The sequence below is a fragment of the Calidris pugnax genome, unplaced genomic scaffold, assembly GCF_001431845.1.
Source record: "Calidris pugnax isolate Ruff unplaced genomic scaffold, ASM143184v1 scaffold40, whole genome shotgun sequence".
NCBI classification, from domain to species: domain Eukaryota; kingdom Metazoa; phylum Chordata; class Aves; order Charadriiformes; family Scolopacidae; genus Calidris; species Calidris pugnax.
The window spans coordinates 4,184,037-4,202,244 of record NW_015090796.1 but is presented as its reverse complement, the minus strand read 5'-3'; the positions used below and the strand labels follow the sequence as shown (position 1 = coordinate 4,202,244).

Genomic DNA, 18,208 nt, shown 5'->3' with positions numbered 1-18,208 from the left:
TGACAAATTATTTCTATCAGAGATATTTCTGTTAACCCATAGTTTTGCTAAAAATACATAATTAATATCCATTGTGCAATGCCTCTTACAGCTTCTATTCAGCTTTTCCCCATAGTATCATAGAATCATAGAATTGCCTCGGTCAGAAGGGACCTTTCAGATCATCTAGTCCAACAATCAACCTAACTGATAAAAACCATCACTAAACCATGTCTCTAAGCACTATGTCTGCCCATCTTTTAAATACCTCCAACAGTGGTGCCTCAACCACTTCCCTGGGCAGCACATCCCAATGGGCCTTTCAGTGTAAAAATTCTTCCTAATATCCAATTACTAATGTCCAATAACCTCCCCGGGTGCAACTTGAGGCCATTTATTCTTGTGACATCACCTGTGACTTGGGAGATCGACCCCACCTCTCTACAACCTCTCCTTTCAGGTATTAATTAGCATTTAACACTTGTTTAATCTTGTGGTTAATATCTAACCGGCAGGAGGTTAACTCCTGATTTTAACTGCTCCAGAACATAATAAATTATCTTGCCAACAAATATACAGGATAATTTCTGCAGAAAAACAATATTTTGTGTTATATGTTACAGTTGTTTTATCTCCCAGGACCTCTATCCATGACACTATTAAAAAATCTAGGGAGTTTATGCTATTAAGATTTTTCATGAAGTACATACATCTGAGCTTAACCACATACAATTTCAGGATTTAAAACAGCTGTTCCATCACTCATAAGACAGGATCAAAAATGTCAGTATGATTTGTATCTTGTTTCTATCATTATATCTCAGTGACTGGCATGATCAGCTTGGAAACATATAGCCCTGTATGGCTCTGTGTACACTTTGCTAAAATTTAGTCCACTAAGCTTTCTATGCTTCTTTCTTTCAAGATCACAAAAAAGAGATATTAAGCATTATTTTCTTTTGTTACCTGGTGTTTTTTCTTACTTATATGTTTGCCTTACAGTTCAAAAAGAGGAAAGTTCTTTGTGGGGAAAAGTGAGTAGCAGTACTTGAAAAATTTCATTACCAAGTCGTATTCACAAGCAGTAAAATGTAACATATTACTGAAGATTAAGAAGATAACCTGGCAAATCTAAGCAATTTTTTAAAGGAAGGTTTTTTAAAGGGAGAAAGAATTGTAGATATAAAAAGCTGTATGTGAATTAAAAGCCTAGATTCAAAGATTCACAGATTTAAGAGCCAGAAGGTACCATTATAAACATCTGCTCTAACCCTCTGCATAACACAGACCAGGGAAATCTCACTCAGTAATTCCCTTTGTAAGAGCCACAATTTGTGTCTGAGTTAGGCAGCCTTTTTACAAAGGCACCCAGTGGAGCATTCACTGTCTCCTATAATAATCTGCTCTGCTACCTGATTATCTTGATTATAATTACAGCACATCTATTTCTAATAATTTGAGAGATATTATCTTTCATTTCTTTGCCAAAATTACAATTGGTGGCAATTAAGCGTGTTTCTCTAAAGTCTGCCTACATGGTTTTTTCAAACGCCTGTACTAACACATTTCAGTTCCTAGGTTATACTTTGAAGGAGGACTGACCTGAGTGTTCATACAAATTTCTTCATCAGGTAACTCCTTCTGAAGATCTACCACTTTCCATCCCATCTACCTACAGACCTCTATTTATGTCAGCAGGCTAGGAGACCGTAGAAGAAAATGAACAGTTTACTTACTGTATTACTTACTAAATAACATGAAAGGTCTCCATTTAGTATCTCAACACTGAGGAGCCACACAGATCTTTATCTGTATCTCCAGCATTTCTTCAGCAACAACAAACACCATATAATCCACTACAGAAAGAGAAGAGCTGCATTAAAATGAGAACACTTGTTTAAAAAATTATAAAGCAGACTACCATACAGGAAGCAGAGAACACAATTAATTCCAATTACGAAAGGCTTGAGAAAGGGTGAAAAAGGAGGCCTGACTGCCTAAACAGGAAGAGAAAGTAGCAGAAACAGGACAGCATCCTCCAATAGACTTAAGAATTAGCAAATGAAGAAAGAAAAAAAATCGTAAACTCTGACACATAAAATTAAAAACATAAAATAGAGGGGAAAAAAAATCCAAAAACCATCTAGCTAAAGGAATCACAACGAAATCTACAAACAGGACCTAAAGGTGTCTTAGTGTTCTGTATTACCTGTTAATGGCCAGGGAACAAAGAAACACTCAGAAATGACAAGGCTGTTTGCAGACATGCTTAAATGCATTCTTTGCACTGATACTTCCTGTGGAAGAAACCTGTTTAGGTTGTATGTCACAGAGGTTTTTTTTTTTGTGAGGGGAGCAGAACAGGATCTGTATGAACAGCCAGTGGTCTATCTATGGACAATATAAGCACAAAGAAACAACCGGGACCAAATGACTATCCCATGCAGCCTCTGTGATGAATAGCTGAATTATTAATGATCAGGTTGAGCTCAGACTTACAATTTCCTTGTGCAACACATATAATACCCATTTATTCTTACAGTTTCCAAGTGGAACTACAGGTTTCTAAGACTGAACTCTGTAGAAGACTTTTTAGCAGATATTACAACAACACTAAACAAGTAGATATTTGCATAAAACATAACTGAGGGGGTGGTAGTGTTGTTTTACTTCTGTAAGGAGAAGGCCAGCTTTATAAACCTCTTGATGTACTCATAAAGACATCAGTAAACACGTGGATGAAGATTATATGACTCGATATTCCAGTTTCCAAATGGCCTACCATGACATTCCTGAACAGTCAATAAAATACGAGAGGAAAACATTTTGGGGCAAAAAAAAAGCAGGTGATGATTCCTGTTCTTACAAAGCCTTCAAATAGAATTATGAGCTAAAAATATTCATAATCTAGAACAATTCAAGAGTCACAATATTGCAACAAACTCGGAGAAAGCCCCAGGAAACTGCATGTGAGCTAATTCAGATTGCTCTCCACCTTCAGCAAGTGCTCAGCTCAGTGGCATAAAAAGTTATTGCTGTGTTTTCCTGGCAGTTTCATTTACTCACATTAAAACTTAGGTGTAGGAAAGCAATCCAGCCCAAATCTACTGCTTGCTTCCATAACTATTTCTGAAGTGTTTATAAGTGCACGTAGTGCAAAATCATCTATATTGTTTTGTAATTTATAAAAGAAGCCATTCCTGAATATTAAATGAGTCTTTGTACTTATTTCCACTTTATGTGAATACTTTCACTTTATACATTTTAAATATTTAAAAAATTCTTTGCTTTGTGCTGCTTTTCTGTGTCTTCTACTTATACTTTGCATCTCAAAACAATCTGTAATAATTCCTTATTATTCCTAATGACACTATTTTCCAAAATATTCTAAATAAGAACTAACGTAAATAAGTCTCACTTCTCAGACTCACAGTTCTTTCAACCTCCCTTTACTACTGTTATGTTGGTGAGCATAAAAATCCTGTTTTTCTATCCTCCCTTAGATGCTCTGTAGCTCTGCAGGCCTATGAAAAAGGTGTTTCTTTGCAACACAGGGATGGCAGCATCAAACTTCTTCCACTGAGAAAAAAAAAAAAATCCATAGTTTGCCTTTACAATACTGCATGTAAGAAAACAGAACATACTTTTAGAAATAACTTTGTGAGGGGTTTTTTTTGTGGGTTTTTTTTTTCAAGAATGTGGAGTGGTGTGGGTTAGGGTTTTTTCTGCCACGTTGTGAAATCTCCTTTGAAGTGGAACTTTGTACCACCACCAGCCCAGAATTATTCCTTAAAGCGGGCAATACCACATAAATCTTCACCATTTGTCTAGTTCATATTGACTAGACTCTTTGTAACAGGTTTTAAAACTATGGTCATCAGCTAAATCGCCGCCCTCTGACCGATATTTCTGTAGCTCTGTAGAGATTAAGCACTGTCCGTTGACTCACACCTCCCTGCTTTGCCACCCTAGAAAGAAGCGAACATTGGGGATCTCTTGCTTTCTAAACTGACCTGGGCTATTGGCAAGATTAGCCTGAAGTAACACAGTAGTTTTCAATCCGCCTGTAACAATTGCTTTCGCTTCCTTTTGTCACGCCTGAGCCTTTCTGCCGCCTCTTTAAGAGAGCGTTGCCATTTCCCCCGCTGCACCTCAGCCACCGGCGGGAAAGCCTGAGCCGCTGACAAAATGGCGGTCGGGGAGGGGGCGGAGAGCGGCGCGACGCTCCCCCCTCTGAGGAGCAGGGCGCGTCCAACCACAGGCCGCCGCTCGGCACCACGTGACCACACCTCAGTGGTGCGGAACTACAACTCCCATCGTGCCCCGGGGCAGCTGCCGCCATTTCCCCTCCCGTCTTCCCAGAGGGCGCCTGCGGTGCTGCGGGAAGGTCGTGCAGGGGAGAGGGTCGCTGGGCTGCCCGCTCGGTACCATGCTGGCTGCCGGTGTCCGCAGGTTTACCACCTCCGCCCTCCGCAGGAGCCACTATGAAGAGGGCCCTGGAAAGGTAAAGTGGGGAGGAGGCCTCCCCACGGCGGCCCGTTGCGGCGCGGCCTGAAGGTCGCGGGAAAGGGGCCTGCAGCCGGGCTCGGGCAGGGAATGGCGCATGGGGTAGAGGGGGAGGGAGGGTGACGGTTTGCTGAGGGGGAGGGTAGTGGCTCTGTTAAGGGGGGAGTGGGAGAGGAAGAAAGATGTTCCCTGAAGGACGTGGCGGCCGCCTAGGCCTAGCCCCGGGGCCAGCCCCGCCTCAGCCCCTCTGTGAGGGGCCCGGGCGAAATCGGCAGGTCGCTGGAAATGGTCCGTGAGGGCGTCTCTATAACCGCAGTGCGGGCCCTCCCCGGCTCGCCGTGGGCGCCCGGGTGAGGCGCAGGCCCGTCCTGCCTCGGGCATGCTCAAGGTGAGCTCCTGAGTCGATCAGCCCCCGGGCTGTAAGGACCTGGGTGCCCTTGTGAGGAGCAAAGTAACGACTACCTCGTTCCCAGGTCTCCAGCTGGTTTTGGATAGTCTTTGGGGTCTCGTATTGCTGTTAGAGCCACAGCAGAGCAGGTGACTTCAATGCCCTTCTCTGCAACCTTCTGCTTCAGTGGTACAGATGATGAGCATTACAGTATGAGGAGCAACAATGATACTGTAAACGCTTTCTGATGTACCTTGTGCTTAGCATGTTCTTCTAAGTCTTGCATCTAAAGCCTAATCTTACATACCTAGTGAGAATCTTCACAATGAAGGTAATTACATATTGGAACAAGTCGCCTGGAGATGCTGTGGGGGGTCTGTACCCTCAGGAACATTCATACTTGACTTGATGAGACCTTCAGCAAACTGACTCTGCTTTGAATTGGGGGGAGAAGACAAGAGTGAACAAAATGACCTCCAGAGGTCACATCCAAACTACTACTGTAACTACTGTAATTTATTTCCTTAACAGGAAGGAAAATTGTTTTGAGACAGGATATTTATTTTGTCAGTTTTAGCACCTGGGAGTGCTCTGAGCTTCTCACCATTTTCTAGTCAATGGAAAAGGAATTACTGTATTGATTGTAAAGCTAAAATTCACTTTTTTTTTTTTATTCTAGAACCTTCCATTTTCTGTGGACAACAAATGGCGATTACTCGTCCTAATGTGTGGATTCTTTGGAAGTGGATTTGTCGCCCCTTTCTATATTGTCAGACACCAGCTTCTGAAGAAGTGAAGAGGATGGACTGTAATTGCGCTGACTGGGTAACTGCTTTTGTTAGATTTCATAGCGTAGTGGAATCCGGTCAAGCTTTAAAGAGTCTAATCTCATCTTAAACCATTATTTAAACAGTTTTCAGACTTTTGCAGTCCGGGTGCTTAGAGTTGTGGACTGCAGTTGCCTGTAAACTCAAGTAATGAACAGATTTAATTTTGCTTCACAGGGTGTCTGTGCTCCCATTGACTTGTGAACTTTGACTCCCTATAGGCCACACCTCTCTTGTTAGCCTACAGCTGTGCTAACTGATGAAAAAGAAGTGTGCTCCTGATTTGATTTGGATAGTAACTATAACCAAAACACTGTCTAATTTCTTTGAGGAAACATAAAGCTACACTTCACGTAATACATAGGAATAACTGGCATGCGTGATGTGAAAAAAACAGTATGAGAAACTGTGATACTGTAAACGCTTTCTGATGTGCCAGTTAAAACTCAGTGGAAAACAAGTTTTATTGAACCCTCACTCAACCATGTCAAAACAGTCACACCATCTACATGCAATGTTCCTAACCATTTACAGGATAAAGTGCACTTCAAATTAGGTGATTAATAGCAGAAGTGATTTTAACTGATGCTTGCTGATGAACCTTTAAAGACAAAGTTAAACAGTTAGACATAGTTCAGGCTGTGCAAGCATGCCATTTCCAGTTGAAAGGCCACTTAACTTTCTCTTAATCTGGTTCCACTTTGGAAGTACCTGGTGCTGTTAATTCTATAATCTGAAAAACAATGGCTTTTTGAGGAGCTGGAATGATGAGAGTAGTTCTTGGAAGGAGATAATCTTCACTGGAATCTCAGGATTGGAACAAATGTAATTCACCTGTGTATTTCCTTCGCCAGTCTGATGGTTTTGGCTCCCTAGATTAAGGAGAAAAAAAAGAAAATCAGGAGACTTGTATTGAACTGTATAGTATAGTCATATATATATAGCCTTATATTGAACAGCATTTTGAACTGTATAATTTCATTTAAGTCAAGACTTATCTTTATAGCTTTTCTAGATGCACAAGTAACAGAATTCTTCAATTTCTTAATTATTTTCTTTTTTTCTTGCAGAGTTGAACTCTTTTACACAGCACCTTTCAATGGAAAAAGGATAGCTGCAATTATGTTCCATGCTGGATATGTCTAAATAAAATCTTAAATCTGAAGGTCTTTGGCTGTGTATTTTGTGAAAATCCTAAAGTGCTTTTGACAGTTGGTGTATCTTGAGAGCCCCTTCAAATTGCAGTGTATCGACATTAAATTAAACACTAATTTGTCTTTACACATAGCAGTAGAGGGTTGGTAAAACTGTGTTTCAAAAATGAAGTTGGGCTTAACGCTTTTAACTGGATGGGTGTTTAAACAGTTTCACAGAGCTATGCAGTGGTTTCAAATGCTCCTCAGACAGAATAATGACCTGGGATGGGTTATAATGAATGATCTTCGCAGTGGATTTACTGTCACCATGATCCACACCACAGAAACTTTATCTTCAGTGTTTTGGGTTGAGCAGTTGAGAACACTTTCGTGTCTTTGCTTCCGTGACTGCTATTCTGAAGAGTGGCTGTTCCAAGGTCTCCATAGCATGCTCAGTGTTCTGTAGCTTATCAAAACTCTGATAGGGCTGCAAATTTGTAGCTGTTTGGGAAGAACTGATAGCTCTCTCCTTGTAGCTGTGCTCTTGGCACAGGGTTGTGCCAACACTGCGGCCCGTGTAATTAACGGTAATCAAGGAGGTGTGACAAATGCTATCGGGATACTTCCACCAACTTGAATATGATGGTCAGATGTTTAAATTGGTGGCCTTGTTGACAGCATGAGTAGAAAGTCATGTTGACATCCTCGTCTTGCTTTACTTTCCCCTCCCTCTGCTCCCCCAAAACAAGCCTTGCTGCAGCAGAGTGTCAGCCCATGAACTGAACAGTTCAGGTTCTGATGGTATAATTGGAATTTATACGAATACTAGCTTGTCATCAAGCACCATCAGCAGAAGCATCTATGAGAGCAATGAAATATGTTTATAATGTAATAATGCTTAGATGCCACATTTGGTTTTTTAGGAGAGTTGAAAAAATGCTGGTGACAGTGTTTGGAGAGCTGGAGCTGGGAACAAAACAGAATGGTACTGTCCATTGCTACATCTTCAGTAGAGCTAAAAGGAAGCATAACGAAAGGTGATGGTTTTGATTTAAGGGCTGGCAGAAGGAATCCAGAAAAGGCAACAATTTCTTGGTCTGGATGTTGGGGTTTCCTGGGAGAACTTAGGCATTATAAAAAAAAAATAAATCTGCCCTTTTTATGCAAAAATCGAAATGGGAGCTCTTAGGTGACAAAGTCTCATTTGCCTCCTGTTGCAGATGAGCAAGTTGGAGCCTTGCTGTGGCACAAGGCGAGTCCAAGTGGAAGCCTGTTTCTCTCACAGATCACAAATTTGCTTGCACCTACCTCGCCATGTTTGTTCTTAAGTTAAATAACTTGTTTTGGTTTGTTTGGTTGATTTCTCCACCTTACTCCCAAGTGCCTGATGTGTTAGAAAGGACTAAGCATCATCTCAGAAGGTCTATCTTGCAGGCAAGCCAGTTCCTTTGGTCTCTTTTCTCAATATCTTCCCCTTCTCTGTGCTTTTTCTATTTAAATATGGTTTTGAGCCTGGCTGGTTAAACTTAAAACAGTTATTTTGAGATTAAATGCTAGAGACTTTCCCCTCTCATGATGTATTCTAACAGTGTAATCATCTTTTCTCGCTGTGTCATTACATTGATGGATCGTAGTCATTTAGAAGCAGAGAGGGTCCTGGGGGCTACAAGTTACAAGAAGTTTTCAAATTATGACCCCGTTTCCAACCTTGCCACCAACTTATAAAAATTACCCATGTGCATCACAATACCCATAACTTTTCATCTCCTGCTGTTTTGCTTCATTTCTGTCACTGCAGCTGGAAGGCACGCTCTGGGGGATGATCTTGGCCCCCACTGCACTGGTGGTTGTCTTCCAACCTTTACATACCACGTGCTCCTGTTCCATGTGTGCCAGTGAGAGTCCTACAAAGACTAAACCACATCAGCCCCGAATTGGGTAAGTTAGCTGAAAGTTGGCTGTTTGTCCTGGAGAAGAAAGGGCTCTGGGGAGACCCTACAACCCCTTCCAGGACCTAAAGGGCTCCAGGAGAACTGGGGAGGAATCTTGATCAGGGCGTGGAGCAATAGGACGAGGGATAATGGTTTTAAACTGGGAGAGGGGAGATCTAGATTAGATATTGGGAAATTCATTCCTGTGAGGGTGGTGAGGCACTGGAACAGGTTGCCCAGAGAAGCTGTGGCTGCCCCATCCCTGGAGGGGTTCAAGGCCAGGTTGGATGGGGCTTGGAGCAACCTGGTCTGGTGGGAGGTGTCCCTGCCCAGGGCAGGGGGTTGGAACTGGATGGTCTTTAAGGTCCCTTCCAACCCAAACCATTCCATGATAAAAGTATCATGGCACTCATAAACTATGAATTGATAAACGCCCCTTGATGGTGTCCTATTATTAATTAATCTTTACTTTAAAGTTTAGTACCATTTTGTAGCCTTTTTAATCTAATCTGCTCAGTTAATTCTTTCAAGATTTTTTAATTACACGTGCTGATTTTGGTCTGTGCAGCTCTCCTGTTGTTAGCTTGTATTTTTAATATAACACCTGCACACTTTAAGTTTCAAAATGAGTAGCCATATTCTCCATTCACTGCAAACTCTGTGTTATTCTTACATGCTGCCAAAACTGTAATTAGTCCCTTTAGAATTGGGCTATTTCTCTTCATGACTTGCTTGGGCAGTTTTCAGTAATTTTCAAGCCCCGTCAATTATCAAGTCCATAAGTTCTCTGTCTCACTTAAGTAATTGGTTCCCTTAGGTTTTCAAAACTTTCACTTCTCTAATAGAAACACATTAACAGGTCTGTTCTGATCTATCTTTCTATTAATGCAAACTGGGACAGGCTGCATTCTACCCAAAGGCATATTTTTACTACTAGACTATCTATAATCTCATCACTGTTCAACAAAGAAAAGCCTAAAATTCTTCATTTGGTTGCTTGAGTGAAAAATAGGGTTTCCTATTTAGTCATCCTGCTCTTTCATTTGCTTATTGACTGCTAAAAAGCTGCGCCAGAGAAACTCAGGTAGAGTTTGAAAATATAGCTATTATATAGCTGTATATACTATACTATGCTATACTATGTGCTACTTTCTGTGCATCTCTCAACTCAGTTCTTCCATGCCTGGCTCCACAGGGAGGAAAATCTGTGCATGGCTGCAAGATGCTGGGGGGCAGACCAAACAATCTCTGATGGAAACTTTGTGCTGGTCGCAGGGAGCAACAGTGTGGCTAAAATAACTTCCAAAAGATGTCCTATTTGAAATGCTAATGCATGGCTTCAAGGAGTGCTGAGCCACTGAGTCTTGTATTTATTTCACATAAATGGGACTGGTCCAGCTCTACAGCCTGACAAGCCCTATGCCGTCATCCCCCAGCACAAATTTGGGGATAGGTTAGCTGGTTTTGTGACCCTAATAAATACCAATTGTCTGTTGGTCCTCAAAGGAACCAGAATCTCATCCGAGAATGACTCTAAACATATTTCCACCACAGATAGTAACGTGGGAATACCCACCCCTGAGCAATTCCAGAGATGGAGGTGTCACTATACGTATGTAGGAACAAACTAGTATTTAATGGCAGTAAGTGGGAACAGATCAGGTTCATTAAAATCTAGGAGTTGTAGAATTAAGTTGTTCAAAACATAAAGTATGTTCCACGACACTCAGCTACATAATGGTCTGAGTACTCAATGAAGTATTCATTTTAAAAATAGCCTTTTGGGTTCCCTTTAAGGAGCCGTGACTCGGCAGAAGACAAATCAATTGAAAAAACAAGAGGTAGAAAAATAAAATGCAAGCTTGACGTTATAGGCCAAAAGCAATATGTAAGTGGTACTTTTCTATCGTTAAAGTTGTATGAAGGAAACAAGGTGGTTAAAGGACATCTGGGAAATAACACATCTGTGTGGATGATAATATTTTTTGCTTGCTAGATGCCAATTTCAAGGAAAATCTTTCATCGTCCCTGATTTTTTTCCCAGTTTTGTTGTTGTAATTTTCCCCTTCACAAATTCTGTTTTGGCTCAAACTCAAAATAGTTTCACTTTGTTTCCAGATAGGTTCACACTTCAGAATTTTAATTATGTTAGATATCAGTAGTCCTCAAGCAGTTTCTCAATTAAGTCTAAGCAGACATAAGGACACCTAAATCATGGTGTCCTTATGCTTAAATATTTGGAATCCTTCCAGTCTGGGGATCTTTCTGCCTTACTCTGGAACATTACTTTGTCTCGTTTCATAAACAGAGCTGAACATTCATAAAATCTTTACAAAGTGCCCTGAAGTTATCAAATGAAGTATATGAAGTGAGTTTAGAAATTTTTAGAAATAACAAACGGTGAATGCTTGACACAAATAGGACGGCAAAGCAACGTTTCACCTCTTTCCTCTGTGTGTTTATATTATATATCTGAGAGATGTGCAGAGGTAGTGAATTCTATCCAACGTGGTAGATGAAATTCAGTGCTGACAACAGCAAGGTGATGACGGTGGGGTAATTTAAACTTTCATGGAAGTGGTCTGTCCTGAACGAATCGTGGTTGCCCCAGCAGAAGATGCCACTGCCATTGGTGAGTGTATCACCGTGTCCTTGTTGAGGCATCAATCCATGCCATTGAACAAAAAGATCTGTTGAGTGTACGCTGGCACTCGGAAAGGCAAGGAGTATGTTAACTTCTTCTACAGAAAGAGATGGAAACCCTAATTGCAGATATCACAGTGATGTTGTGCACCTACAAGTGGTGTGCTATTGCCTGAACATGGAAATTTCTTATTCTACTCAGATTACTGAAGAACACAAATAAAAACCCGTAATACTTTCAGATATGGAAAGGTTTCAACATGAAGAGGCAGTAATGTTAGAGTCTTTGGTTTAGAAAAGAATGGGAGGAAAAAGCTATCCTCTCAAACTCATTCATGTGTCTGAAAAACATTACTATTCCAAACAACAAGAATTCACTGTTCACACCTCCAAGCTGTGATTTCTGCAGTGGCTTAGGGGGCTGGTTTCAGGGTTGGTTGGTTTGCTAGTTAGTTTGCTTGGTTTTAAAGGGGGGAAAATGGAGCATCAACTTTGAATTGCTTTTTCACAGAGCAATGCACTATTATAGAGGCAAGAAATTTAGTATTGAATGGGAGGGGGCATGAATTACTCATGTTCATGTACATTAAATGGGGTAAATATTTTGATTTGATGAAAAATATCATATATATTGTTTTTCAAATCAAATGTTTATGGAATTTCTCTTCAGCAACTAATTTTGAATTTTCTCTTTTCAGATCCAGTTTTCAGATGGCAATGGGCATTAGTTTTTTTTTCCTAAAGAACAGAAAATTCATGTTTTGTTCAGTTGTGCCTTGAAGCATCTGGTTTTAACCCATGTTGGAGAGAGGGTACTGGATTTGATGAAGCACTCAGTGTGGGCAACCCTTACATAGTAGATTGCATCTTAGTAGCAGAGAAACCTGGGCTAAGTTTTTTCTTGTTTTAAATTAAGCTATTGATGACCATTTGAAGTTATATGTTGCCCTATACAATACTTAGAGCATGAGTTACTTATGAAAATTATATAAAAATCTTTTTACTGTTAATTAAATGGTAAAAAATCAAAATCTTTTCTAATAGGAGTTGTCAGCTACTCTTTTCTCTGTTTTGTTTTTGCTGGCCTGAGATTTTTATTTCTGTTTGAGGTTAACACAGGAACATGAAACAATTTAGAGGTTTATAAACAAATTTGGCTTGAGGAAGAAAATATGAAAGTAGAGATGTGGTTGTCATGACAACCAAATTAGCAGCCGTTCTTGTTGAACATAAGCAGTGGGTAAGAGCTTGGACAGTATTGCAGAGGCTAACACATGAATATTTTTTTTATTCTTTAAAGATAAAGGTCCTGTAAACATTGCATTTCCTTACCTTGGTTGATTTCCAGAATCTGTGTAGCGATATTGGTGGGTATTATTCAAAACAGTAAATAGAATTGTTAAGGGGGAGAAAAAAAGAAAAGAGAAATCACTAACTTCGCTGCCTCCATGTAAAATTAATTGACTGTTCTCAATTTCATGAAAAGAAAACAAAGTTTTAGAAAGGTCAAATGATACACCCACTAAGTTGTAGTGGAACTGAGATACAGTCAGGCTGACCAGTGTTATAAAAATACTCCTGCGTGTTCTCACCTTAGTGGGGTACATTAAAAAGCCATAAGAATTACGTGTAGTTATTATTTTAATGTGTAAAAATATGAAGAGTGGGCAAAATACATTAAGTCTCAGGACTGTTTAACTGGAAATTGGAATGGGTATCAGAGGAAGACAGTAACAGGTTGATTTATTGTTACAGGTATTGTAATTACGTCTTCAATTACCACAAAAATACACAGGTATAAAAACAGGAAGACTGCTGTGGGTTTAGGGTGTAGGGTACCAGAAACACCAGCTTTGGAATAGCATTGATTGGTTTATGGCAGATGCAGATGAAAAGACAGTGACCGTAAGACCCTCTGTACAGATGGGAATGCATGCAATTAATCACTGTTCCAATTAAATATAACATAAAGGTAGAATTGCCCCTCTTCTGTCCTATGTGTGGGTTTTATCAGAGGCAGCTGTGCTAATGGCCTGTTCCTGCAAACGGTGAAAGCCAGCCTCTGACTGACTCCCTAACCAGCTCCTGTTTGCTCTGATTATAGCTGGAAGATAAATGTTAGTTGTTCTCCGGGATGATATGCCCCGTAAGTTTGATTTGCATTTAAATGAGTTTAAAATAATTGTATTTTCTGGAATTAATGTGACCCACTGTCCCATTTTCTCTTTCAGTATTCCATGAACACTATTAAGTTCTTTTTCTGTGGTTGTGCCACCTTTTCCATTAGCTATGGAGAGCACGCGGCTCTGTGAAAAATGTCAGTGTATAAATAGTGCTGCTGAGAACATAACTAAGCCAGAGCCAGCAACAAATTGTGGAAATGGACCTTGCTTGGGAAAAAACGGTGAGCGCAAAAATTATGTCTGGTGGTGGAAGGAGAGAGCTGAGCGGAAAGAACGTGGTCTGAGGTTTTGTTTCTTTTTTTCTAAAATGGTGATTGCACCATTAGAATTCAGAATCCCTCGGGGCTTCTTTAGATTTAGCGTAGCAGAAAAAGAAAAAAAAAAAAGTGCTCTATAGTTCTGGGCTAAATGTAGTTTTGTAAAGACAAGAAGAAAGATCTCATCCTTGAGGAAGGGAAGACCTGGTGGCCACTAGCCTGCTGCATCAGTCACCATGGATATTTGACTCAATGGGGCTTCGCTGTTAACCAAAGCTGTTAGTTGTTGCCTGAAACTGTGGCAGAACGGGCTGGTGGGGAAAAAATAAATACAGTAAACATATATATACAGGTCATTAATATGAATGAACAATTCTTTTTGCATGTGTTCATAAGCCATCTAGGTAATTGAAAGTGAAAGCTAGGGAAGACGTGCCTCTCCAAAGAAGATCCATCTCTTTAAGACCTCGTCTTACAGAGTTGGGTTTTGTGAGTTTTCTTTTCTGCTTTTTGTTTTCTTTTTGTCTGACAGCCTGAAGCACTGCCGCTTCGGATTTGGGGACAGCTAATTGGAAACTTTTCTGGAAGCGCGCACATCGCCGGGCTCCAGCGCCGGGCGGGCTGAGCATCAGCTCCCCCCGGCCCTCCCCGCAACGCTGTCACTTTCCTCTCCTGTTTGTTTTTCCCGACGTGCTGCTGTCCTCGCAGCCCAATATTGCAGAAAATTGTTTTCAGCCAAACAGCGGCAGTTAAGTTGTTAACTCAGTATTATCTCAACCCGCTCCCAGGAGCTATAAATGCCTCTTTATAGCCCAGTTGGGAGTATTTTAGTGCTCTCTTTACCAAGCTGGGTGTGGAGGGGGATGGGGTTTTTTTGGAGAGGGCAGGGGTAAGGCTAACAACCCCTAAATAAGGTCTCCCTTTTCATACGCTGAAAAGTGGCAGCACAAAGGGAGGAGATATTCTGCAAAAGGATTTAGACATTGCATCATTTAACTTGTTACGCACTGTTTAAGCGCCTCTGCCCAGTATATAATGCAAAACAAGAGTACAGGCACCTGACAGCTAATCTGCAGGACAATTAACCAGCTGAAGATGTGACTTCAAAATTACTTAAACTTTATTTAATTCTTGGTTTGATGCTGCTTTCAAGTTAAAGTAGCCCTATACTCGTTGAATTTAAATTTACCTCTGAAATCAATTTATGTAAAACAATTTTCCAGTTACTCTAAGTAGGTCAGCGGAAACTTAACAAACAGCACTTTATGTGGTTCATTTTTTACAAAGTTAATTCAACTAATTTTCCTGATGGTTGCTACATAGACAACCCAAAGAATGGAATGTGCAGACCCCAAAAAGTAGATCACCAGCACCTGTACAGTACCAAGTACAGGGATAGGACTCGGACCCTCGCATTTCTCTGGGACATTAGAGTCTCACTTGTGGTCTTAAGAAAGGACCCATGCCCAAGGTAGGGGCCATGTCCTAAGTTTTTTAGTGGTTCAGTTTTCATTTCATTATAGAACACCCTTAAATTGACAGTCAACATTATGTTACTTGAGAGAAGACTTGACTTTCAGCACTTGCTCCAGTGAGTGCTTAAATACAGTTGTATATAATCAGTATTTTTTATTTATTAGAACACAAACTCGGGTCTCTTCTCTCCTAGCTAAATGCCCCTGCCACCCCTCCTGTGCAACAGATACTTAAATAATCCTTGAAAAGTGGAATAGCTCTGGTGGGTAGTGTGGAGAGCACAACCTCAACAATGTACCTGAAACCGTGAGGATTAAAGCACACTCTTGGGAGGCCACTGGAGATCACTCGAAACTGAACCAGGGTCTCTCATGTTCTGCACAAAAGCTCCCCTGGGTGGGAGGTGACCACATACTGCTTCTTTCTCCAGCTAAATTTAGATACCCCTCCAGTAGCCATGCGAACACCCACTAAATCAGGTCATGCAGAAGAGAAAATAACAGCATGTTCTGCTTTTGAAAGCAGCATCACTGTCAGATACATAGTCTGAAAAGTTTTCCTGAAATTATAGGAGAGGGAAAATACAATATGTCATCAGGGACTGAAGACATTTATTTCTTAAAGCGCTCTAGCAATTTTCAGGTAAGATTACTAAATGAAACCTTTGGTCTCCCTTAGAAATCAATGACCTATGAAAAATTAGTGACCAAACAGAAATAGAAGACAATTCAAGGTAAAACTATTGACAAAAGAGAAAAAAACCAAGAGTTCGAACCATCTCACTAAACATGAAATAGTGGAGGGCGCTGCTGGATGAGAGATACTAAGTCAAGGTTAAAATGTCTTATATCTACCACAAATCACATTTAAGAAAAACTGCCCACCGAAGGGTGTTTGTCCACCTGCCAGCTAAAAATAACAGAGAAAAAATTGGGACCTAAGTTTCCCCAGGTGTTTCTCCTCACTGCCTCATTCTACATGTGAATAACGATCAGCGAGTTGGTATTGGTGCAGGCAGCACGTCCAGGGGCAGCGGGGATGGGTCTGGTTTTTGGGAAGTGGTTGGGGTACCCAGTTGAACATCCCGGGTGCAAACTACTCCCTTCCACTGCCAGGGAGAGGGTAGGTGAGAACAGGCTCATGGTTTTAGCACCAAAAGATGCACCAAACACTCGCACAAATGGGCAAAAGGATTTGTTACTTGTGTGCCAAAAACCAGAATGTTTTTTATTTTCCTAAAGAAATGGAAAACATAATTCCTGTTTACAGTCTAGATGCTACATTAACTGTTATTGAATTAATCCATCTGTAATTAGAGGAGGACTTTATAAATAAAACAGTAGCAATGGCTCTCCTTACTCTGGTCGGTATTTTCTGCAACATTTGTGATCCAAGGTACTCGGTTCTGAATACCCAGTCACAAATGATTCAGACAGGCCAACTTTTCAGAAAAAGTCTACCAGCCCACTTTGTGAACACCAGATCAATGCAGAGTTTGGGAAATTATACTCACAAAAATTAGAAGTTATTAAACTAAAAATAATCTAGAAAAAGAATTCAGACTGTATATTTAAAAAGCTATATTGTTGTTTACCCTTAACCCCAAATATTTTCCTTCTCAAAAATTTGTATCATCTCACTAGTTGTTCTGGAAACCTACAGTTTCTGCATTTCCAGCAATAAGTATCCTGGGAAACTTCAACACTGGTCCTGTTTGGTGCTGATGATCCGCTATTTATTTGACAATCCCAACTGCTGATCTTAAAAAATGTTCTAGTTTCCTTGAAAAATGCAAAAGTATTTCAGGAGACAATGCACCATCTGGCCTCATAATGCCTCTGTTACTCTTGCAGGATATAAAGAATTCACTCCTCTCTCCCTCCTCAACATAAGCTGCAGGTTCTTCTGTCACATTTAGCTTCCTTTTATCTTAAAAATTTAGATAAAATTTAGATAAATTTAGGAAACATTCAAAACCCAAAAAAAGAGATAAAGCTCTATGGTATTGCCATGCCATAATGCAGATGTGTTTTTAAGCTGGCAAGGATAACACTGCTAATGTCACATAAAGTAGACATTTACAACAGAAGTAGCTAATGGACTTGGAAAGTTCAGGTTTTCCTTACTGAGCATTTTCAGACCTTGGAGAAGATATTTGCATTCTTTAAAATACAGGCATATTTTTTAAAAAATAGAGAAGTCCTAGCAAAAAGTGCTGTAGGTTTTGTTTTGCCAGGGAAACTATATAATTGCAATTAGGTATATTCAAATTCTAGGTAATTAGATAAATTCCATTGAATTTCAAACGGAGAATGTAAAACTTTTATAGAAGTGCTAAACCCCCCAAATTAAAATAAATAAATAAATAAATAAAATGAAAAATCATGTAAGCTTTTTGTGCCACCATTTTATTTAGCCCTATTTGATGCATCTTCTTCTAGTTATTAATTTTCTTCCTTTTTAGTCTATATGTATGGTGGGTATACAGGTAACAAGAATTTACAGGAGTATCTGAATGCTTAGAGTTGCTCTCTGTTACATTGAAAAAATAGCATGTGTTACTTGGGAATGAGTATGCACAGAATGAAGACATTAAAAACATTTGTAAAACTTCCCCATTACATTTCCCCCTATTGTGTAGCACTTAGCCATAAAACCTAACTTTCCTAAAACTTCATTCTTTGAACAGAATGATTACTTACACTTCAATATCTGAATAAATATTGTCTAATTCTTACTTCATTTCTTTGCTCAGCTCAAGTGGTGTCATATAAAAGTCTGAAGGACTGCAATCATTCCCATACCTCATTTTCTAAAAAGGCAGTGTTTTTACATTTCTGTGTTGCTAGAATAAGTATTGTAAGTGGAAGAAAATTGAAATA

The 18,208-nt window shown here is 40.1% G+C and overlaps 1 protein-coding gene across 1 annotated transcript; it reads left to right on the top strand.

Moving 5' to 3' along the window:
* The first annotated feature begins 4,318 nt into the window (after window positions 1-4,318).
* On the top strand, window positions 4,319-6,865 carry LOC106885025 (cytochrome c oxidase subunit 7C, mitochondrial). Its single transcript, XM_014936849.1, has 3 exons — window positions 4,319-4,483; window positions 5,553-5,698; window positions 6,771-6,865. The coding sequence occupies exons 1-2, from the start codon at window positions 4,409-4,411 to the stop codon at window positions 5,667-5,669; spliced, it is 192 nt and encodes a 63-aa protein (XP_014792335.1). The 5' UTR covers window positions 4,319-4,408; the 3' UTR covers window positions 5,670-5,698; window positions 6,771-6,865.
* Window positions 6,866-18,208: the final 11,343 nt, after the last annotated feature.

Coding starts and splice junctions, on each gene's coding strand:
- LOC106885025 (XM_014936849.1), top strand. CDS start 4,409: ATGCTGGCTGCCGGTGTCCGCAGGTTTACCACCTCCGCCCTCCGCAGG. Junction 4,484..5,552: donor ATGAAGAGGGCCCTGGAAAG/GTAAAGTGGGGA, acceptor TTTTTATTCTAG/AACCTTCCATTTTCTGTGGA.